Source organism: Lissotriton vulgaris, chromosome 12 (genome assembly GCF_964263255.1).
Source record: "Lissotriton vulgaris chromosome 12, aLisVul1.2, whole genome shotgun sequence".
NCBI lineage: Eukaryota > Metazoa > Chordata > Amphibia > Caudata > Salamandridae > Lissotriton > Lissotriton vulgaris.
The window spans coordinates 94378346-94402989 of NC_141700.1; the positions used below are offsets into that span (position 1 = coordinate 94378346).

General features: G+C 46.8%; 1 protein-coding gene and 1 pseudogene across 9 annotated transcripts in view; both read left to right on the top strand.

Annotated features, from left to right (window-relative positions):
* Nucleotides 1-24644, top strand: part of POGZ (pogo transposable element derived with ZNF domain) — a 520715-nt gene that overhangs the window by 216399 nt on the left and 279672 nt on the right. For all 8 annotated transcript variants that reach the window (XM_086947330.1, XM_086947332.1, XM_086947335.1 and 5 more), the window contains exons 7-9: nucleotides 4838-5128; nucleotides 5785-5970; nucleotides 6350-6453. In XM_086947330.1, coding sequence (XP_086803456.1) covers nucleotides 4838-5128; nucleotides 5785-5970; nucleotides 6350-6453 — 581 coding nt within the window. The remainder of the gene's footprint in view (nucleotides 1-4837; nucleotides 5129-5784; nucleotides 5971-6349; nucleotides 6454-24644) is intronic.
* LOC147673484 (uncharacterized) lies at nucleotides 13735-17031 on the top strand (annotated as a pseudogene). The gene has a single exon (XR_015302508.1). The product of XR_015302508.1 is annotated as an uncharacterized LOC147673484 (transcript).

Here is a 24644-nt window from a genome sequence, read left to right on the forward strand (position 1 = left end):
CTCCACTCTCTGGTAACATGTGTTGATAACTTTTGATCCGTTTGAACTTGAAACTATTTTTTTGTTATAAAATCTGCAAGTTATTCATCAGATGATGGATTGTGTGGCAATTGTGGTAAACTCATGTTTATGCATAAAACGCAGCAACCGCAGACTCTAATAATACCAGAGGCCTTGGCTACAGTAGCCAGGTTTGGGTACACTTGGCCAGTCGGAGGTAAAGTTTGCTAATATCAGAGCGCTTTGTCAAAAGTTCCAATTCAACAATTCAAACAGGCTCTAATGTTTTATAGTCGCTATTGCTTGCATTATGCTCTTTTCTCTTAAAAAAGTGTCCTCACTATTCGTGTGTAACACAATTTGGAGTGCGTCACAATTGTTGCTAAGCTTAAAGACTGTATAAAGTACAAAGTACAACTTAGTGCAGTAATGGATTATAGGCAATTTTAAGTGCCACACAGCACTAGAATCCCATTTAACTCGGTATTGTGGTGCTGAACATGTATACACACTCATGGCTGCATACAACAGGACGTGCACGCTTGTGCCTCTGAAAAAGATCAGGAGCCTGGAAGACAATCAGGGAACATACAACCTCATGGGATCCTGCAAGGAAGGTAAACTATTTCCAGGAGAATTTGTGCCAAATAAAAAAGCTGTTGCCACGCCATTGCACGAATGAAAAACAAAATAGGAAAGGGAAATCGTGCCATGCGCATTGTGCCTGCTTGCAGTGGGGAAAAAATCATTACGACAGCCCTCAAGCAAACGATCCAGTCCGGGTGGGTGGGGCCTAAAGGAGACAAGGCGTTCACCAAAAAGCCTCACTCCAAATCAAAAGGGAGAGTTTAGCATAAAGTGTGGCGCATGTCAATGAAAAGCATGAGCGGAGCTTCGACTCCACTTCGAAAGCAACCCTACGACAATAGATCTCGCAGAGCGAGCAGCGCATGTGCTGCGACGCTAGCCGAGACCTAATGAGGCGAGTTGGAGAGAATTCCACACTATCCCTAAACAGACCCCCCAGAATATTGCGGCATAGATATGGAAATTTAGCGGCACAAAAATGGAAATTTAGCGGCACAAAAATGGAAATTTAGCGGCATTATTGCAGTACTTTATTTTACTTGTAATCATTTTTTTTCAGTCTTAAATCAATGCAAACTATTGTAACATAGTATTCCACTTTGAAATAGGCATGTTTAAAGTGCCTGCAACTCTACGGAAGTACACCTCTAAATCTAACCTCATGAGCGGGGGCCCTATTTCTCCATGGAATGTTTTAGCGTCCTTCCTCCACAGGTGCATAATGGAAATGAATAGCATAGGCGGAAGACAAGCTTAGGGTGGCACATTGCGCTAGCACCCAATATTGACCTTGGTGGGTGAGGAGCTGGAAATCAGCCAAATTCACATTAAATTTGGTAGCAGACCAGTGAAGTAGCCAGATCGTCAAATTCTTCTGCATAATTAGAGCTTTTTGGGCTGCTGCTTGCATGATGGCACACATGCCCTGGGGCATATGAGGGCACATGAGCCATATCTGGTTTGGAGCAATCTGGTACTAATTTGTCCAGGCTGACTGAGATTAAATTAAAACTCACTCGGCTAAAATAAAAATAATTTTAAAAAAAATAACTACGTTCAAAACATATCATTAAAACTTACTCAGCTAACATACAAATAATTAAAAAAATAACTAACTGTAAAACATACATGGGCCGTCTCTATATTGTACAAAACACAAAATGATTGGGCCGCAAAACTACCGTTCCTCAATAACAAGAGAGGACGTGGCATTCACATTCCAGTTTTTCTAATTGCAATTCATAATCAGTTCAGTTTCTGGATCGAAGCAAATCAATCAAACTTGCTGGTAATGATTATCCCTATGCTTCTTACGAGGTTAGTCCTACCTTCAGGCGTGGTTGCAATGCATGACAAAGGTCCCACTTGCTTTGATTGCCCACTTATTCCATCAGTTAGAGCATCAAGATTTAAAGACATTTTGTGTATCTCCGTTTTGCAACTGGACGGCAATCCCAGACAAAGGAGCAAGGAGACAGGCAAGCTGATGGAGAGAGACCTCGACAGCAAGACATAGTGCAGGGACACAGTCACGTGGGACCATTCAGCACTCCACTGACAGGAAGCAGTGGCCGGGGTAAGGGTCTGTCCTTTCTGGCTTCCATCTTTCTGAAATTCTCAATCCAATTCGGAGAAATGTTAAAGGTATACGCTTTGGACAATGCAAAAGCATAACAAATGGACGCTCAGCTTTGAAATGAGAGGCCAAAACAGCTGATGATAACTGCCCCAGATACGGACAGGCGGGCAACTAGGGCCAAATTTTTCAGAGGGGGGAGGGGGGCTGAAAAATATTTCGGGGTGGGGGGAGGGCTAGTTCTTCCAACCATAGACAGTGACTGAAATAAGGGGTGAAGACACAAACACTTAATCTACAAGTAAATGGTCTTTTGTGCAGCTGCAATTAGAGCGTAGCCAGCCCGCAAACTGTGTCAACTAGCCTCGACTGCTAACAGTTGATGGCAGCCCCTGGCCCCCCCCCCCCATGTTCGACAGGAAAACCTGTGAAAAAAATCCTACAGTATGGGAAGGTGTGCTCACCTCTGCCAACCCCACCCCTAAGGTGGGGAAGGCAAGGCGAAGCACAACTTTCAGTCCGTGCCATCTTGAAGATGGGGATACCCCTCCAATCAGGGCGAGGTCTATGCCCCCTCCCACAGGAGGGTGGCATAGTAGAGGGTGTAGTCACTCCAGGAATGGTGCCCATTGGCCATACCTGCTACCCCCCTTTAAAGTCTCCTAAATTTAGTATTTAGGTGGCTCCCTTAGACCTAGAACTTGGATCTAAGAAGAAAGAAGTTGGCACTGCAGAGAAGACTGAAGACGACGACCGCCTTGTCCCATCCCTACTAGCCTATCTTCAGCTTCTGTGAACCTGCGACCTATCTTATATCCAACGACCTCTGAAACCCCTGGGAGGACTGCTGCCTTCGAAAAAGACTCAAATCTCCTGTGGACAGCAGACCTGTCTTGAAGAAACCTACTACAGGGGCCCCGGATCCAGGCGGATCAGAGTCTCCTGCGCACTCTGCACCCGACGCCCACGGCCCGAGTCTTAGGGGTTCACCTGTGCAGTGAAGTCTCTCCGGCTATTCTGACCTCATGTCAAGCATTGGCTGACTTCTCCTGTCCTCCTTGACAGCGCCTGAAGTGTGAATCCAGAGGCTTCCCTGACCGTGACCGGCTCTGGTAAGAAGACTGACTTCGAAAGGCACCTTTGCACCTGAAGCCCCTGGGCCTTGGGAGCTGAACCGACTGTGCCCCTACAACCCCCTACATCTCAACTTACTTCTGCTGTCGTTGGTCTTCCTCCTGCAACGTCCGGTGCCACGCCTGCAGCCTCTTTGCCGATAGAAAAATCCATGTTGACAACCATTAGGTGCCCGACATAGAACTTGCACTATGCACCTGGCCGACCCTGTGCCGCTGGTGGTGTATGTTTGGTGCTGCTTTGTGCCCCCACACCCCCTTTGTGCTTAACCTAACCCTCAAAGCTTGGCCTCTGCAATCGATTTACTTACCTGCAAGCAGTGTGGCTCCAGGCACCCCCTGTCTCCATTGGAATGCATTGGGTCGAACTCCGACTTTGACCTCTGCACCCGGGCGCCGCTGTGCTACTGGTAGTGTGCTTTTGGTACTTATTTGACCTCTGACCCTTGCTGACTTTTGGCTCCGAAGACTGGATTGTAAGTTTAATACTTAACTTTTTAACTGCAATATTGTTTTCCCCATAGGATAGCACTGGACTGTGTTGAAAAGTGTATTTTTAATTAAAAACGTACTTATCTGATTATGAAGACCGTGTTCTTAAAATAAAATACAAACAAAGTATATTTTTCATAAATTGGTCTGGATCTACTTTTTTAATCGTGTGTCCAATATTATTCACTGTGAGGCCATAAATGTCTTACACTCCTCTGTGTTAGCCCTAAGGCTGCTTGCCCACACTACCACTCATAAAGCGTCTTGAGTTTTACATTTAGTCCTGTACACTTTTGAGGAACCCCTGGACTCTGTGAACGGGATTACCACCAAGTGGTAATATCATATACAGAGCCAGCTTCCTACACTTTTGATATCACAAGAGAATGTACATATCCACCAAATAGTAGTTGGTGCACAGAGAGAGCGGAAAAACGGAGAAAACAAGACTATTCTATACCAAACTGTTAGATGATAATCAGAGGAATAATGCACAGCATGTTATTTAAAAAAATTATTCAAGTTCAAAACTACTCCTTCAGGTAAGTAACCATTTCATTCAGCTCTGTCTTGACAAAGTGAGAGGTTGCACTATTCCTGGATAAAGCAGCAGTGGCCATAATCTGCATCAAACAGGAATTATGCTCCTTTGATTATACTGCTGCATGTTTTAGTGTCTAGACACTTCTCGGTTCACTTTTCCACGAGATTCAAACACATTTTCTATCTTTTTTTTTGTGTAATTTCTTTTTTTTACATTCCTGCCTGCATTAAATTTGTGTGTTTTTTCAATTTTTACTCCGAAGTATTAAAACGCTTTTTCTTACTGAGCTGTGTGTCACCTAATTGAACTTCCCTTAAGTTACTTGCTCAAAATGTCCACAATAGCATGCTTTATGGTATGTTTGTTGAGCACCTTATGGTTAGGTCCTCCTACCTGTATATGCTAAGATGTTTATTGAATCTTCTTGACATATGTCTAGCAGGTGATATCACTCAAATAGTGAGTTCACATTTCTGATGTCTAAAGTTCTGGTTTCTCTTTCAGCACCAGGGACTCAGTTCATGAAGCAGGCTGTTGGTGTTCCTCAGGTATTCTCACAGATGACTCCGATGAGACCAGCTAACAGTGTGCCAGTCCGGCCAAATGCCAACACATTTACCACTGTCATTCCTGCAACCCTGACCATTCGAAGCTCTGTGCCGCAGTCCCAAGCCCAGCAGAGCAGACCCACGCCCAGCACGTCAACTACTGCTCCTTCGCAGCCTTCATCTCTTGGCCCAGTTACAGTGCAACAGCCTAACCAGAGCAGCCAAAATAACAACCACTCCAAGATGGGTAAGGCAAATCTTTTGTAGAGTGGGAAAATTAAGATTCTCGAGGCTTGTCATAATATCTGTAGTGAGGTAACTTTTCAAATCTAAGCACTTTAAATCCTTGAGCACTTAAATACTTTCTTGAACTACCAAGGCATTAATTAAAAGTCTTTGTGACTTCTACAAAAGAATTGCATTATTACTCCAATGCAGTTTTCCAATGTATTTGTGTGCCAATGGACTGTTGTTCAAACTGAGGTCTTGGAATGATGATTTTCTGGCACAGACTGGTAGATGCGGAGTGGCATGTGTTCTGCACTTTTTGGTGCATCAATGCAACTTGATAGTGTTTGAGACTAACCATTTAAGTTCTCTCAAGGTAAACTAAGCTTGTCACAATTTTGAGGTTTAGAAGGTCTGTGCCGTTGGGTAAGAACACCAATTTAAAAATGCTCCAAATGACTTTTGTTTGTGGTAGTTTGTGCGCTACGTGAAAAAAACTGTCATTTTCGGGAAGTCTTGTGGAATGCTCACATTTGTTGCATTGAAAATTTTACTTTAATTTTAAGAAGAGAGCCACAGTGTCTTTTGATGCAGTGTGGTCACATTTTGTGAACCCTTTGCTTCATGTTTGTATATCCTCACTCTTAACAAAAATTGCACGTTCTATTTCTCCAGTCAATATGGCCAACTTGGTGACAATGAAGAGACCTGGAGATAATAGCAATGAAGGTATGAAGCTGGTAAATACAGTGAATACAGTTCCATCGTTGAGCCAGAGTCCCAGCCATGTGTTACTTTCAAATAACGGCAACAGCAATCACCTGCAGAGATCCACACCTTCAGATCTCCATGCATCGAAAGGTGAGATTTTTTTAGATTGATTTTTTGCATAAATAATTACAGTTATCATTAAATGGGTGGAAATAGCACGAAGCAAATCTATTGAGAGTATGTTTGATAATCCTGAGACGATTGCTTCTGAACTGAATTGCAAATTTGTATATATGTGCAAACTGAAAACTAAATTGGCTCTATGGTTTAGTCGTTGAGGCTCGTCGGGGATGGTGAGCTTTAATGTCGGGTAGAGGAGTTGGTATTCCCTTACTGGTCCTTTTTGCAGGGGTTACTGCAAAAAAAACTGCATGTTTTTTAGGAAGTAGAGGGATGGGAAGGGGATGATTTCTCCCCACAGTGCTAACTAATAGCTGAGCAAGTTTCATACTGTGATTCCTTTCATTAGTGACTTCACCCCCTTTATTGGGGTTTGACGCAGAGGGACGGAAGTCTTGCCCAAGATGCAGTGCCGTGTTCCGTATCACTGAAGCGTTGCGAGGCCACATGTGCGTAAGTACCTGCCCATGCTTGTCTGTAAGGAAAAAAATGGCATATGGTGAAGTTAAATGGTTCTCTCTCAAAGGATTCTCTATAGTCCATAAAGTAGACTATTGTTTATCTTTTTTAAATGTATATTTTTCTTATGAACAAAAGAAATAAAGGCAAGATTTTCTGAGCTTTCTGTTTGGTTTTAAAAAATCCATTTAGCTAACCTGAATCCAACATACATGGCTGAAAAACTCCACTGTTAAACCTTTTTTATTACAACAATAAACTAAAGAGGAATTGTAGATTCTGGTAGGGTTTATACACACAGTACCAGGCTCAACATGCACCTTTTAAGAATTCCAAAAGCTAGTAGCTTTTCCATCTTAATGCTTTCGTTTTTTAAAAGGAAACTAAAACGTTGGATGCAGTGGAAAGAGAAGCCTTTATGACTTCAGCTAGTTTTAAGAGCTGTATAAGAGCTGTATACTGTTGAATAGCTGCCCACTGCTGTGCCAGACCATTACAGTAGAGAGCTGTGGAACTCTAGATCATTTCATTGACTGCTCTGAGGAGGTTTGTATTCAAAGAGATCCTATAAGTAGCGAAGAGGACATCAGATCAAACTTCCATTGCAGCCAATGACTGTTGAGTTCTGCTGCTGCTGGCATATAGCTCTGCATGTTAATGAGCCACTCTTCATGGCTTATCGCATCAGGCTTAATGTGCCTTTGGCTGCGTCCTCTTTATTCCGTTCTCATGCAGACAGTGAGATACCATGCATGAAGACAGAATATGAGACACTGTTGCATGTTGGCCTAGAAGAGGAAACGTTTTTAAGGTGCACTTCAAGAGATATGATTGAGGACAAAAATACTGCTACCTTTTTGAAAGATGCAGCAATAGTTGCAACATCAAGAATGTCAATCGGTGCAAGAACTATTTCTGCAAAAGCAAAAAATCCAGTTCAGTAAATGCTGTTAATCTCCTGTGGCTGAAGAAAAAGCTACACCTCTATTTAAGGAAAGTTGCCCTCTGAAAGTACACTATGAGGTCTGGGACAAAAGAGGAAGGAGAAACAATATAATGAAAAACACCGTCCCGCACAACCTGTATTGCTAAGGGGCTAATGAATAGCTCCTACAGCCGGCCCTATATATTTTTCCCTACAAACTAATACATTTAGTCTTTGTGTCAATCTATTTTTTTTTAGTTTTCTTTTCTTAGGTTTATTTCTCTACTTTACACATTTTTACAAATCTCAATTTGATTACACACAGAACAGTATGAATGCATACAGTATATACAGTGGAACACCGTTTTATAAAAAAAAAATAGGTGGTTCTTTGATCAATGATTTTAAATTCAAAGATGGTATAAAAAACACTTATGCTAAAAAGACAAGACACAGAGACATAGCGTTATACAAAGACCAATATTCAGAAGAAATAAATACCTCTTGTCATTATCCTAATCGTACTCCTACTGTCGCGTAGTTCTTATAAACCTATATAGGATCGGCGCGTTCAAACAACATAGACTGTGGGATTGGTGTCCAGACTGATTCCAGACACCCCCACCAGGTATGTTTGCCTGTATACCAGCCAGCTCACATTGCCACTGGAAACTCCTCTTACCAAGGAAAGAATAGTTTGTGGCAACTATCGAACATGACTACTCTGTCCCGCCAGGGATCTTGGAAGCAGTAAAGTACTTTTTGCTCAGTCATTCGTGTTCACTAAGACTCAGAGGAGTACACAGAATAAATGGTGGGGACGTTTTCAATAAGCATTTATTGAACCAGCGTCATTCTAATGTAGAATAGGTGTGCTGAAACAACCATAAGAGAAAAACAGATATAAATAATTGTAAGCACCAATAGAGTAAAAGGATGGTAGATTCCTACCATAGTGCTAAAACAATTAATACAGGCAGGTATAAAAATACATGACCTTGATAAGGCGTACTCCTATGAGGCGATCCTAACTAGATGTACCGAAGTGTACCTAGCATGCATGTAGGTTTAGAGCCAAGAATCCCTCTAGGATAAAGTCAACCCCATTACCTGAACTGAGAGACTGTGGTACCCCGTCTTGGTCTCGAGATGGACACCCCATGAGGGATTTCAGGCCACTGCGAGCTGGAGTGTCTGCGTGCAGGAACCTCAGCGTCTCGTGTCAGTGTGTCAGCACGAAAGTCCTTTTTCTCCTCTCCCTGCCTCAGCAAAGATATGGTTTTTATATACTCAAAGTGGTACCATCAGGGTATCTACCTTGCTGTGTCATTTTGGATTTCGGATGACGGAAGGAATGTTATGTTATGTTATGTTATGTTATCCGGATTTGTAGAGCGCACAGATGCCCCAGCAAAGGGGCGTCCTGGCGCTGGTACAGAACAGAAAAGCCGGACAAGGGTGAGAGACACAACACAACAGAACTAGGGAGCTGGGGGGAAGAGAAAGGTTTTAACAGCCTTCTTGAAAGCAAGGAGCCCATCGATGGCACGAATGTGGGCGGGCAGGGAATTCCACAGCTTGGCGGCAAGAACTCGGAAGGAGCGTCCGCCAATCCTGGATCTCTTAAAGCGAGGAACTATGGCTAGGTCGAGGGCGGAGGACCTCAGAGAGCGTGCTGGAACATAAGGGAGAATGAGAGGCTCCAAAATCTGAGGAGATGAGTGTTTGAGAATTTTAAGTCAGAGTCAGTGATTTAAACATAATTCTCTGAGCCACCGGAAGCCAGTGGAGATTGTAGATGGTTTTCCTAGCTGAGCAGAATTTGGGTAAGCCAACCAGAGCCCTGGCGGCAGCGTTTTGGACGCGTTGGAGACGGGATAGTTCAGCCTGATTGACTCCAAGAAATAGAGAGCTAGCATAATCAAGTTTTGACAAGATCATGGCTTGCACAATCAGTTGTCGGGTGGGAGCGTCAAAGTATTTAAAGGTGGACCGAAGCTGACGCAAAATCCCAAAACAAGATGCAGCAATCTTTTTAGTATGGGTGGAAAAGCTCAGTTGGGAGTCAAACCAGACCCCAAGGTTTTTAACTTCAGTGACTGGGATAGGAGTCAGACCGAGCTCAGACGGCCACCAGTTATCGCCCCATAAATGAGTTTGTTTCCCCACAATGAGCACCTCGGTTTTCTTGGCGTTCAATTGCAGGAAATTGTCATTCATCCAGTGGGCCACGGATATGAGTCCCTCACGGAACTTGGCTGCCTCAAGATCGGAGGCCCCACTAATAGCAACCGCCAGCTGCGTGTCGTCTGCGTAGGACACGATAGATAGGTTCCCACGCATGGCGACGTCAGCTAGCGGTTGAACATAAAGGTTGAATAAAGTAGGGCTAAGAGCCGATCCTTGTGGAACTCCCTGGGCAATCGCATGAGGTTTAGATTCGAAAGGGGGGGTGGTGACCCTGAAGGAGCGATCAGATAAGAAAGATCTGAACCATTCAAGAGCCAGATTGTCCACCCCGGCCTCAACCAGACGTTGGAGTAGAATGTCATGGGAGACCGTGTCGAAGGCGGCACTTAGATCAAGGAGCACAAGTGCCGCCGTATGCTCTGAATCCACCAACATGCGAAGATGTTCTGCCATATACAGGAGCGTAGTCTCGTGCTATGACCTGGCCTAAAGCCATTCTGCGTGGGGTGTAAAATATTCGCAGAATGGAGATGGTTGACTAAGATGGTATTAACATGGGCCTCGGTCAGTTTAGCAGCCCACGGGAGGAGAGAGATGGGACGGTAATTTTCAGCTTTTTTAGGGTCTAGAGCAGGCTTTTTTAGAATGGGGATTACCTGAGCCTGTTTCCAGGCACAGGGAACAGAGCCTGATGACAGGGACAGATTGATAAGCTTACAGATCGGGGGAAGGCAAAAAGAGGCAGATTCTCTGGATTGTGCGGGCCGCAAAGGGACTTTAGGGGAGCCTGATTTTACTTTAATAACAAGCTTGTTGAACTCCTCCATAGAAAGCTCCGGGAGGTGGGATAGCTTGATGGTAGTTTTAGGAATGGCAGTAGTACCCTGCCGAGATCCTATAGAGTTGGGGAAAGCTCGATAGATACCCTCCACTTTACTAATAAAGAAGGCAGCTAAGTCCTCACAATGGGAGGAAGAGCAGATCTCAGCGGTAGAAGTTCTGCAGGTAGTAAGCTCTTTAAGAGCCTTAAAGATAAGCTTAGTAGGGTTGGTGCTAACACTGAACTCACGTGAAAAGTAAGAGGCGCGGGCCCTGCAAATGGCTCTGTGATACTTCTTGATGGTGGCGAGGTACAAAGCTTTCCTGTCCGGGTCGTATGATTTACGCCAGACTCTTTCGGCTTGTTTACAAGATTTTTTTAACAGCCTGAGAGAGTCATCATACCAAGGACTGGAATGGGAGCGCTGTTGTTTAGTCAGGGTAGCAGGAATGAGCTTGTCCAACGCATTAGTGAGCCAGTTGCAATAAGAATCGTAGCCAGATTCTACATCAGTAAAAGGGGCCAAAGGGACATCGCCCAAAAGCTGATGGAAATCGCAGAGTTTCAATTTTTTCCAAGGGCGCCTGAGAATGGCAGGAGTAGGGGCACCTACAGGAGGATCTTCAAGTAGAAAATGGCATTCAATTAGATAGTGGTCAGTCCAGGCCATAGGTCGGGGGAGCAGGACTTTGGCCGATGAAAGGGAGGTAAAGACGGGATCTAGGATGTGACCACCAATGTGTTGTTGTGTTCAACTAGTTGAGAGAGTTGGAGAGCCTCCAGGTCAGCACAGATACTACTGGCCGCCGAGGGACAAGGGGAATCAAAATGAAGATTGAGATCCCCGATTATGTTGAAATTGGCAGTTTTGAGGGCCAAGGAGCTTACTATGTCGGGAAGAGCGGCCCTAAAGGCAGCGTCAGGTCCCGGAGGGCGATAAATGAGTAAGCCTGAGAATGCAAAGTGCGGATTAACAGAAACTGAAAAATAAGCACTTTCGCAACCCGCAATATCCATGGCCTTCCATGTACATGGATAGCTGGTTTTGATAGCGGCTGCAATACCACCCCCTCTAGAGTCGCGGTTAAGAGTGTAGATGGTATACTCCGGAGGAAGTGCTAAGTTAGTAGCAACCGAGGCATCATTATGGAGCCAAGTTTCAGTCATAAAAAGAATATCAGGAGCCTCATCAAGTAAGTCATGGACATTGAGATGTTGCTTAACCAAAGATCTAACATTCAGATGATAGATCCTAAATAAAGTAGGATCTGGTGACTTACGGAAAGCTGAACAGTGAGTAGAGATCAGAGTAGGTATGGGAAGCGTGAAGGCGCAAACGGGGCCCCTAAAAGGGCCACACAGCGGATGAAGCGAAGTCTCAGAGCAAAGGGGAGAAGTGGGGCGAAGGCAAAGTAAGTCTGTTCTAGAATACATGCCTAACGAAATGAAAAGGCAAAACAGAAAAACCTACCAGCCAGAGTGCCGAGCCCTGCCCTAGCGCTTCCTCAGCGCTGACGGGCACAGACGGGCAGGACTCTGGCGCGACTCAGGCGCAGGGAAGGCGCGACCCGCTGCGCGCCACCGCTGCGCGCTAAGGCAGAGTTTAAGTAGGGCGGGCGGAGGAGGGCCGCAAGGCTAGAGCGCTCGGTCCGGCGCCTCTAGAGCGGCGCGTCCTCACCCAAATGTAAATGTATGTAAATGTATAGGCATTTATATAGCGCACTACTTACCCGTAGAGTCCCAAGGCGCTTCGACTGCTGCAAAACCCTTCCTGGCTTCCCTGAGAGATGGTCCCTTAATGGGTATCTCCAGGGTGAGACCAGGCATCCCCGGCGGTCTGGTGGGGCCGTTAGTGAAGATGAGGCAAGCTAATGCCCAGAGTTGCCGAGTGTGATCGCTGATCAGAGTGGGCACCGAGGCGAGAGAATTATCGAGTCCGCTGACCCTGGTCCAGAAACCTGCCGCGCCGGGAATCGAACCCTGGTCCCGGGCCGTCCTCTGCTCTCGGGTCTGCCGCCTCTAACCAGTGAGCCACACTACCAAGATGACGGCTATTAAACTACCGGCGAGCAAAGGAGCCCACAGAACCCAAACCCGCAAAATAACCCTTATACATATATATTATGCAGGAGGTGGTAGTCCTGCTGAGTTTGCAAGAATCCTCATTCATAAGGGATGAGGCTAGTTTTCAGGGAAAACCCCATGTCATCTAGGCATTAGTGTAACTAGGTAAAAGGTCAGTACTAAGAACTGTTATATAGTGTACTGTCCGGGTAATATGTGAAAGGTCTGGTTGCTACCTGAGCCTATGTTGGGCACCTGTACGAAACATAACAATACCCCCATATGTTTCAAACACCACTCTCTCCTTTCATACATACACATGTATTCACTCACTTTTCACATTCATACTTGTCCCAACCACCCATTAAAATCACTGTCCATGTACAACAGAAAACACACTTTTTTCATCCATTGTTGTGTTGTGGGTTGAGATCCTGTTCACTCCAGTCTACGTACGTTTCAGTGGGGAAATTATTTACACGACTACCTTCTTCTGGAGCACCAAATGTCTGTGTATGAAATGAGAGAGTTGGTTTTGAAACATATGGGGGTATGATTATGGCAAGAGGTATTTATTTCTTCTGAATATTTGTCTTTGTCTAAAGTTATGTCTCTGTGTCCTTTGTATTTTTTTTAGCATGAGTGTTCTTTGTACTATCATTAAAGTGAAAAGCATTGATCAAAGATCCACCTGTTTTTGATAAAACTGTGTTCCACTGTATATACTGTATGTATTTATACTATATTTTATGTATAGTCAAATTGCGATCCGTAAAATGTGTAAAGTAAAAAAATAAATAAATTAAAATAGATTAACACAATAGGGAAACATATATAGGGCCAGCTGTAGGAGGTATTCATTAGCCCCTTAGGAAGCAAAACAGGTCTTCTGCAATATTTGTGAGCTGCCGAGAGGCCTACCAATTTTGGACGCTGAGTAATGCTTAGTTGTTTGACGTCTTGTGACATCTTCTACCCCGGCGGGGGATACGCCTTTGATGTGGAGGGTTGCTGATTGCAGTGTAGTACACAATATTGTCTGTAATGTGCTATTTTATGTGTTTATTTGTTATTAATAAAAACATTTTTTTTTAAACGGTCTTGTGTGACGGTGTGTTCGAGGCATGTGGACTGCTAAATTCATATCTAGTGCATAGATCGCCGCCTAGTGTTGGGTCCGGATGATTGCACCTTGTTGTCCTGGAAGAGTCTTCGAAGTATCACGAGATAGGTGGCTCCTCCCCTGGACTACAGTGCGCATGGGCATCGACTCCATCCCCAGATTGTTTTTTTCCGCCATTGGGTTCGGATGTGATTTCGACGTCTCCTGTTCGGAATCGATAAAACAACTTCTTAAAGGCCAAAAGGCTTTCCTTACTTCGTCGGTATTGTTCGCGTTCGGTCTCGAGTATACTCCGGATCGTCGAGTCGGATATCGGAGGAGTCGGGTGACTCTTCGGTCATCGAGGCCCTGTCGACGCAGCAAGACCCTGACGATTCTACGATGGAACGGAGTCCGTTCAAGTACTGCCCCGTGTGTGGTTCGAAGTACCCACACATCGACGTGCACCCTGTGTGCAACAAGTGCCTATCGCCGGACCGCGACGAGGCCAGCTGTATGGCCTGTTCAAGATTTCGATCGAAGAAGACGATCAAGCTTCGGCGCGTGGCGCGCCTCGAGGCCCAGCGATCGGACCCGGCACCAGTGGACTTCTTCGACAGCCCCGACGCAGGCGAGCAAGAACTTCACCTGCAGATTTCACCTCCATCGGCGGAGGTCGAGGCCGACTACGGAGAGGACCAAGACCTCGAGGAAGACGTTGAGGAGGTAGGGGACGACTAAGAACCTTTTGGGGCCATGGAAGATAGCTCGGAGGATGAGCTATGCCCCGTACAAACTATTACAAAGGCTCAGGTCACGGGATCGCCACAAGGCCTTACCCACGACCCTACACCTCGCTCCTCGGCCCCGCCTCCTGGCCCGGCTACGGACACCTCTACGGAGCCGCCATTGCCTAAATCGAAACCGAAAGTGAAACCTTCGGGATCGACCAAATCAAAGATGGCCGACGCAGCGCCGAAACCGAAGACGCCATTGACGGCGTTGTCGTCGGAGCCCTCGAAGCCGAAGAAGGCTGTCGAACAGGCTAAAGTGCCTAAGGTGGTCAAAGAGCCAAGCTCGAAAGCAGTCACCCAGCACTCAAGTAAGGTGGTCGAGTCGAAGTCTAAGTCGGCCGTCGAGCCGTCTACTGTCAAGCCTACCGCATCTACAGGCAAACAGGCCGTCGAGGCCAAATCGGCAAAGGGCACCGAGCCAAAGTCTGGAGCCACAACGCCAAAGTGAAAGTCTGCCGATCCGAAGCCATCGGCGTCGACGCATGGGGCCGTGGATGGTGGCGGACGCGCAGTTGTCGAGAGTACGTCTGTGCCTCCAGCAAAGAACATGGATTCATCAACGCTCCAGTCTTCCCCTGGGGGTGGATCGAGGTCCTCAGTCGGGTCGACGAGACCGTCCGCTTCTTTTACCAAGCAAGTGGCAGACTCCCTCAAACGGATTCGGGAGAAAGAGATGACGTCGGTGCCGAAGACACCCTCGGTACCTACTCCGGTAGCGGCACCGAAGAAGACCTCCATGCCGCTCCTCTTTACTCTACCACCCAAAGTGGTGCCAAAGGCCTTTGCACCACGGTCGGCGCCTAAGGACTCAGAAGGGGTAAGGCAAACTCAACTGAGTGGAAGTTTGAGTTGACAACCCTTATTAGAAGAGCAGTCGGAACAGTATATCGACGCCGACACGGGAAAATTAACGCTCTACAAGAGGAAGATTACTTCACAGCCTTTGGAGTCGTTTGTAATCCCTCTAAAAAAGAAAAGGCCAGCGCCAGAGACGCCAGAACTTGTTGAGCACATTCCTCCGCATCCTGGGAGAAGCCCATCGCCTTCACCCACTTGCTCAGATGGAGATCTGGGTGAACAGGACGAGGAGTATACTTTTCCGAAAACACAGACCCTGATGAGCAACAGGACTCGTGGTTAGCCTCAGGTGATCAGGGGGACCAAAAAGCTGTCCATGACCCACAAGCTTTTGGCGCAAAGCCTTCTCCTACAGAAGATTCTGCGGCGTTCAATGCCTTAATTGAAAGGGCGGCTGCAAACCATAAGGTGGAAATGCATGCTGACCCTGTGGACGTTGACTTTTTATTTGACACTTTCTCTGCTGCCGAGAAGACTGTAAAAACACTTCCAATGCTTAAGGGTGTTCTTAAGCATGCCACAGACATTTTCAAGGAAACTACAAGGGCACGGGTTGTAAACGCTAGAATAGAGAAAAAATACAGACCGGCACCTGGGGACCCAACTTACATAAGGGGCCAGTTGCCTCTGGACTCTTTGGTGGTCTCTAATGCTCGCAAGAGGGCGAACTCACAGACGACGGGTGAAGCTCCTCCCCCGGACAAAGAGTCTAAAGTGCTGGAGGCATCGGGGAAAAGGGTGGCAGCGCAGGCAGCCAACATCTGGCGCATATCCAACACACAAGCTCTGTTGGCCAGATACGACAGGGCACACTATGACACCTTAGAGCAGCTTTTACAACACCTTCCAGACGAGTTTAAGGAAGGAGCTGAGATGCTTATCCAGGAAGGCAAGCTCCTCTCCAACGCTGCGATTAGATGTGCGCTCGACGTTGCGGATACGGCAGCAAGAGCGATAAATACTAGTGTGATGTTACGGCGTCAGGCATGGCTACGCATCTCAGGGTTCAAGCCAGAGATACAGACTACTATCCTCAACCAGCCCGTTAATCCAGACAGACTATTTGGCCCTGAGGTGGACTCCACCCTCGAAAAAATTAAAAAAGATACTGAGACGGCTAAATCCATGGGTGCACTTCAGTCTCAGCAATACAGATGGAGCACTTTTCGTCGCTCAGGCACTCGGGGTGTTACCAGAGGACACTTGGCACAACAGGCGCAATTCAGTAAAAGTGGGGCACAGTCCTCGTACCCCAAACAGGGTAGAGGACGTTACAGAGGAAACAACGCCAAGGGCAGGGGCAGAGGCAACAACAGTTCCCGTTCCTCTGCTGCCAACAAACAGTGACTTCCTGTCACTGCCCCCCGACCATCCAACACCTGTCGGGGGGAGACTCCAACAGTTCCTGCCAGTCTGGAAGTCCATCACCACAGACAGGTGGGTAAGGAAACTTATCCAGTTCGGCTATTGTTTGGAGTTGACGTCCACTCCACCCAACATACCCCCAAGACAACGTCCTATGTCGGCAGAGCACTTGCACTTATTGCAGCAAGAGTTTCTTGTGATGCTGCAAAAAGGCGCAATAGAGCACGTGCCACTGGAGGAACAAGGCACAGGGGTTTACTCCCTGTACTTCTTAATCCCAAAGAAGGACGGCTCACTCAGACCCATTCTGGACCTACGCCCCCTCAACCTGTATATTCTTTCAAAACACTTCCACATGTTACCTCTGCAGCAAGTTCTTCCACTGTTAAACCAGGGAGACTTCCTCGCAACCTTGGACCTCAAGGATGCTTATTTTCACGTACCACTCCATCCATCCCACAAAAAAATACCTCATGTTCACCATTCTAAACAGGCATTACCAGTTCAGGGTCCCACTGCTCCCAGAGTGTTCACAAAGTGTCTGGCAACGGTAGCGGCGCACCTCAGGAGACAGAACATACATGTCTACCCTTACCTGGACGACTGGCTCGTTCAAGCCAAGTCTGCACAGCAGTGCGCCGCAGACATGTCCCGCACTATTCACCTTCTTCACAGTCTGGGGTTTTCGCTAAACTATCCAAAGTCGCACCTTCAGCCAGCCCATGTGCGGCAGTATTTGGGCGCGACAATAAATACTCTGGCTGCTACCGCTCAGCCGAACCCAGCGAGGATCAACAACATCCAGTCGCTGATACAGAGGTTCAGACCGCAGCACTCACTCCCTGCGAGAGTGTTTATGCAGTTGATAGGCATGATGGCCTCCTGCATCTTCATAGTCCCACACGCGAGGTTGCATATGCGTCCGCTCCAGGAATGCTTGGCACGCCAGTGGACTCAGGCTCAAGGGCAGTTGAAAGACCTAGTGTTGGTGACTGGTCGGACATACAACTCTCTGCATTGGTGGACTCCACACAACCTTTGCAAGGGCCGACCGTTCCAGGAGCCTGTGCCACAAATTATCCTGACGACGGACGCATCTCTCCAGGGTTGGGGAGCGCATGTCCTCCACTACACAGTGCAGGGGCTATGGTCGACACAGCAGAAGAAGATGCACATCAGCTACTTAGAACTGATGGCAATCTTCATGGCACTGAAGTCCTTCAAAGTACATCTGTGCAACAAGGTCGTGTTGATCCGGACGGACAACATGACGGCAATGTACTATATCCAAAAGCAGGGGGGCACACACTCTCCACAGTTGTCTTATCTGGCTCAGGGCATGTGGAAGTGGGCCATTCAGAGGAACATCTTCCTCATGGCAGAACACCTCCCGGGCGAGGACAATCAGATGGCGGATCTGCTCAGCAGGTACAGCCACAAAATGCACGAGTGGGAGTTACATCCATCAGTACTCCACCCGTACTTCCAGCAGTGGGGTCATCCAGAGATAGACCTGTTTGCCACAAGGGAGAACGCAAAATGCCCAAGCTTCGCCGCCAGGTTCCCACACCCACAGTCGCAGGGCAATGCGATATGGATGAACTGGCCAGGCAAATTTGCGTACGCTTTTCCCCCAGCACCTCTCATACCGCTGGTGGCACGAAAGCTGCTGCAACACTCGATGACACTCATCCTGGTTGCTCCAACGTGGGCACCCCAGCCATGGTACACCACGTTTCAGGAACTCTCCGTGGTACCGCATCAAAGGCTGCGCCTCACACCCAGGCTCTTGACGCAGAACCATGGCGACATTCAGCACCCAGATCCGCAACAAATGAACCTGGCGATCTGGCTCCTGAGGTCTTAGAGTTTGGCTACCTTGATTTGCCCCCGGAATGCATGGACATCATCCGGGAGGCAAGAAGGCCCACTACCAGAGCTTGCTATGCAGCAAAATGGAAGCGGTTTGTCATTTACTGTACAGAACATCATATCAACCCGCTAGATGCATCCATTCCTAATATCATCTGCTATTTGTTACATCTTTACAAATGTAATCTGGCGTATGCTTCCATTCGGATACACTTATCCGCCATAGCGGCTTATCTCCAAAACAAGGCAGCACCTCTCGGTTTTCAGGGTGCCTGCCATCAAAGCATTCCTGGAAGGGCTGAAACGAGTCATCCCCCCCAGGACCCCACCGGCTCCTGTGTGGAACCTCAATGTGGTCCTCACCAGATTGATGGGACCACCGTTTGAGCCTCTACACTCCTGTGAGATTCAGTTCTTGACATGGAAAGTGGCTTTTCTCATTGCCATCACGTCTTTACGACGTGTTAGTGAGCTACAAGCACTCACAATACAAGAGCCATTTATTCAAATTCATCCTAACAGGGTAGTGCTGCACACTAACCCTAAGTTTCTTCCTAAGGTGGTGTCGCAGTTTCATGTCAATCAAACCATTGAACTACCCACATTCTTTCAGAACCCTGAAACAGTAGCAGAAAGAATGCTCCACACGCTTGATGTCAAACGAGCATTACTGTACTACATTGACAGGACCAAGAGCTTTAGGAAGACACAACAGCTATTTGTTGCCTTCGCAGCCCAGCACAAAGGCAACCCCATTTCCAAGGCAGGAATAGCCAGGTGGATCGTTAAGTGTATTCAGATTTGCTACCACAAGGCTAAGCGCACTTTAACAGTCCCCCCCAGGGCCCACTCCACACGCAAGTTAGGGGCCTCCATGGCTTTCCTAGGTAATATTCCTTTGGAGGGTATTTGTAGAGCAGCCACGTGGATTACACCACATACCTTTACTAAACATTATTGTGTAGATGTGCATTCCAAACAGCAGGCAGCTGTAGGTCAGGCTGTTCTTAAAACTCTTTTTCAGACTTCTGCAGCTGGCACGGGCAGCCTCCGTTAATGGAGGGACTGCTATGTATTCTATGCACTAGATATGAATTTAGCAGCCCACATGCCTCGAACTGAATATGCTACTTACCAGTATGCATCTGTTCTTCGCATGTAGGGCTGCTAACATTCATATTGTTACATATATAGCGCTTGTGCTGCCCTGCGAGGCATTCTGTATTGAGGTATGGAATTGAAGCTCTGCCCATTTCCCGCCCATCTTTTCAATTGGCCCCTGTTACTGTCCTTTCAAAATCGTTGCTCTACATTTTTGAATAGGCTTAGTAGTCTCTCCTTGATACCGCCTTATCTGCTTTGTAACCGCTCAGCAGGACAGGCCATTTTACTTCTATTGTTACACAGTATGTTTTATTTACATTCTGTAAGCACTATTTTATTCAATGACTTGCTCTGCACGCCTTGCGACTGCGTGCTTAACTAAAGCTTTTTATTTTAAAGCACTGAGATGTCACGCTTTAACTCTAAATATTCCTTATTTTTTAATCAACTTTTAAAAATCGTTTCTTTTTTATTTTCAACAGCAGCAAAATGCAGCGCATTAACTTTAACAATGCCGGCCTGCACCTATTGTCAGCTATTTGGCGGCTTCCTGCACCTATTGTCAGCTATTTGGTGTCTTCCAACATTTTCGTCCACTTTCGCTACATGACCGCGTTGGTGCTGTTTTCTTGCCTGAACGTACCTCTGAAATCCCTAGAGCCCCTGCAGACATGACTGACCGTGGCAGCCGGTTTGTTAACTTGCTACCTGAACATCACAACAGAAATGCTGAAGACAGCTGAGCCCAAAGCGGGAGCACCAACTTCGTGCATAACAGCCCTGGTGGCATTCACAGCAGTCTGCATGCAAGGTGAGCGGGCATCATGCATACCACCGCTTCCAAGCAGCCATCCCAGTGCTTTTTCATTCTCCCCCTTTTCTAGGCCTGTGTGTACCCGATTAAATAGAAAAGAAAGGCGGACGCCACCTTTACATCGTTGCCGGCTGTGTAGCTTTTACGTCGGCTGTACCTGTACACATGGTGGCCGCCCATAGGGTCTGACTTAATAACAATCACATTAATAAAATATACTTTGTAGAAGTACCTTGTAATGTACAATAATATCCTCTGAGATCGGCACAAATTATTTTGATGCTTTAAGCCTATATTATGAAACTTAAGCACGTCCTTTAGTTCTTCCGGTCTTGATTCATGACCTATGCCCCGTGTCTTTATGTTCCAGTTCTTTCTGGTAGCTATTCAACGATAACCAACATAAGTAATGTCTGCAGTTAAAATCCGTTGTAATCCTCTACATTCCTCGGTTTGAATCCCTTTGGTGTCTGCATCTGGATCATGAAGTCTCTAGGCTGCCAGTAAACCTCCATATTGCAACAGTCATTCTATTAATGGCGAAAACCTTTTCTTCTGCTATGTAAGTTATAGCACACCAGGAAGTATCTTGTCTTTTACTGTTCATCTGTGTCCTGTACTACTTTGGTCTGCGGGTTGAAGCCCTCATTTGGTTATTGCAAGATTTTGAGGCATGTACTCTTATCCACAGTCAGCCTGATCCTGACCCTTTCCCGCTTACTGAACAGACCCCGTTAGTAACTTGGTTTTCGTTTGTTATGTCAGCCAGTCTGGTCTGTCAACTTTTAGTCTCAAATTATCGGCTTGGCTCCTGAGTTCAGAGAATTGCAGAGCTCTCCTAGTCCGGGCTCGGGCTGACCGTACCAACAAAACGTATTCCCTGAAATGGAAAAGGTTCTGCATGTGGTGCAAATCAAAGAAAATACATCCTTTTTCTTCGTCACCTGCACAGATTTTGCCTTACCTTCTTCATTTGGCAAACTCAGGTATTGCTCATGCTTAAATAAAAGTTCACCTGGCTGCCATATCTCGTTTCAGACGTTCCTCAACTGGTGCTTCCCTCTGGTCCAGTAGACTCATAAAACAATTTATTAAAGGTTTGTTCAGGACTTTCCCTCCGGTGAGGTCTTTACCGCCTACCTGGCAGCTAAACATTGTGCTTGCTCAATTAATGAAACATCCCTTTGAGCCAATACACAAAGCTGATATCAAATATCTTTCCTGGAAAACTGCTCTTCTACTGGTGCTTACCTCAGCGAGACGAGTAAGCGAACTCCAAGCCTTCTCAATTCAAGACCCTTTCCTCCAATTCAGGCAGGACAGAGTGATTCTAATGACTAATCCTAAATTCATTCCAAAAGTCCCATCTGACTTTCACCGTAATAAGCCTATAGTCCTGCGGTCTTTCTTCCGAATCCACTTTCCACAGCAGAGAGGTCTCTCCACACTCTTGATCTCAAACGCTGCCTTAAGTTCTACATCCACAGAACAGAGACATTTCGGAAGTCTAACCAACTCTCAGTTGCCTTTAGCAGACCTAGGAAAGGTCTTACATTGACTAAGCAGAGCATTTCACGTTGGATCTCTGCAGCTATTACTTTCTGTCATCAGCAAGCAGGACATCCTCTGCATTCCAAGGTTCGTGCTCATTCCACTAGGGCAGTCTCAACCTCCATGGCGCTCTTTGCTGGAGTGCCCATCATTGACATCTGCAGAGCGGCGACATGGAAGACGCCGCATACGTTCACCAGGCACTACTGCTTGGATACTGAACTTATGAAAGATGCAGTAGTGGGACAAGCTGTGCTCCGTCATCTATTTCACTAGAGGTGAGCCTTCTCTTTCATCCCACCTTCCTACTGTCTACTTGCACATTTCTCTTTTATATTGCATTTTGGTACCTTTTGCATTTCACAATTGATATGTTATTATCTAGTGAGATTTCATGTTGTACCATTCGAAATGTGCTTGTTATTGCTCGCTAATCTGATTCAGGCATGTGAATCTATGAAAGATACCCATAATACTGGATAAGAAATGCGTTACTTACCTGTAACTGCTGTTATCCAGTATTGGTATCTTTCATAGATTCACGTGCAACCCACCCACCTCCCCTGGAAGGGCTCACCTTAGTTTCTCTCAGTAGTATACTACTTAGCACTGTGCTTACGAAAATCTGAGGGACTAGGGCTCCTTCCAGGAAGGTTCTAGAGGGTGGTGATAGCTGATTGGTTCTTGGCCAAAGTTTGGTCCGTTTCACAAATGGACATGGATATGTTACTAATGAGAGGCCTCTGGCCCATTACTATATATATATATGTCTATGTGACATTACTGTATTTATGTACCGGGGACTCCCACCCCGACGACTGGGAATGATTCAGGCATGTGAATCTATGAAAGATACCAATACTGGATAACTGCAGTTACAGGTAAGTAACGCATTTCTTTGGTGCCAGGTACATCCCCTATGTGATGTCAGATGGTATACTGGAGGTCGACGTGTGTGGTAGCCATCCCAGATTCTTTTTTCTGCCGTTGGGTCAGGAAGCAAGACAGAAAGCTCCGAAGATTTTTCTGAATTTTCCCCCAAAAATTCAAGAAAACCGAAAAAAGATCACTGCGAATCTCATTGTTTATCAACGCCGTGACCGGGGAGAAGATTAAAGCTCCGGTGCTGACAGCACAGAGTACCTCGTCGGCCCACAAATGGCGAGGTAGGGGACAATGAAAATACCCCCTTCAAGTTTTGTCCCAAGTGCCACCAGAAGTACTCTCAATGCGACCCACACAACGTCCGCAACCTCTGCCTGCCCGAAGACCACAGGACAAGGACTGTGAGGCCTGCACGGGTTCCTGCTGAAAACTCTCAGAACCCGCCTAAAGCAAAGAGGCCCACTACGCCACTGTCAGACAAAAAGAAAACCTCCCTCAGAGATCCGGGTTTCTCCAGTGACGAAAACGAACATGGAGTACCAGCAGAATAGACGCATGAGGGTTCGGACTTCAAAATTCTAGAAGGGGACTCCAAAAAGGCCCACGCCCAGAAAAAGAGGAGCGAACCAACGAAGAAGATGGATAAGGCAATGTTAATGTTAATGTTATTGGGATTTGTATAGCGCTCGGTTGCCCCAGCCAAGGGGCGTCCCGGCGCTGCGAGTGAAGCTGAAGGAAGAAAAAGAAGAAAGCACCAGAGGGGAGAAGGGAAAATTACTGAAAGAGGTGAGTTTTGATGGCTTTCCTGAAAGCCAGAAGGTCCTGTATGCCACAAATTGTTTCCGGTAGGCTGTTCGAAAGCTTGGCAGCGAGCAGGCTGAAGGATCGGCCGCCCATTCTGGCCAGTTTGGTACGGGAAATGACCACAAGATGTTGTCCTTCTGAACGAAGTGACCTCCTAGGAATATACTCCGCCAGGACGGGGCGCAGCATCGGGGGGAGGCGGTTTTAAGGATTTTGAAGGCTAAGCAGAGTGCCTTAAACTGAATCCTTTTTCCCACCGGGAGCCAGTGCAGTTTTTTCAAGACTCCAGCCACCGAGGAGTGGCGGGGAAGACCAACCAGAGCCCTGGCGGCCGCATTCTGGACTCTCTGAAGTCTGGTAGTTTCCGCTAGGTTAGCGCCCAGTAAAAGAGAGCTGGCGTAATCCAGCCTAGACAGGATGGTAGCTCGGACAATTAACTGGCGGGTGTGGCAGTCGAAGAACTTCAGGATAGGTCTTAGATTGCGCAGTATGCCGAAGCAGGTGGCTGCCACTTTTTTGGTGTGATGGGTAAATTTCAATGCTGAGTCTACCCAGACTCCCAGATTTTTAACACATTCCTTGGGCTTAGGAGGATGGCCCAAAGTGTCGGGCCACCAGGTTTCGCCCCAGGATGCGGTGTTTTTCCCCAGAAGCAGTAGCTCTGTTTCCCCGCATTGAGCTGGAGAAAGTTCGCCGTCATCCAGTTGGTGATGTCAGTAAGGGTCTGTTTGAAGTGATGGGCCTTCAAACCGTTGTTGATATTGAGAGCTACCACCAACTGGGTGTCGTCTGCGTAAGACACTAACGACAGTCCACTCTTTTTAACCACTTCTGCTAGCGGTCGGACATAGACATTGAACAGGGTGGGGCTCAGTGATGACCCCTGAGGCACCCCTTGTCCAATGCTGTGCTCTTTAGAGAGGTAAGGGGGGGTGGAGACTTTAAAGGATCTTTTGGAAAGAAAGTCTCTAAACCATCCCAGGGCAGTCCCTGTGATTCCAATTTCCTCCAGTCTCATCAGAAGGACCTCGTGTGAC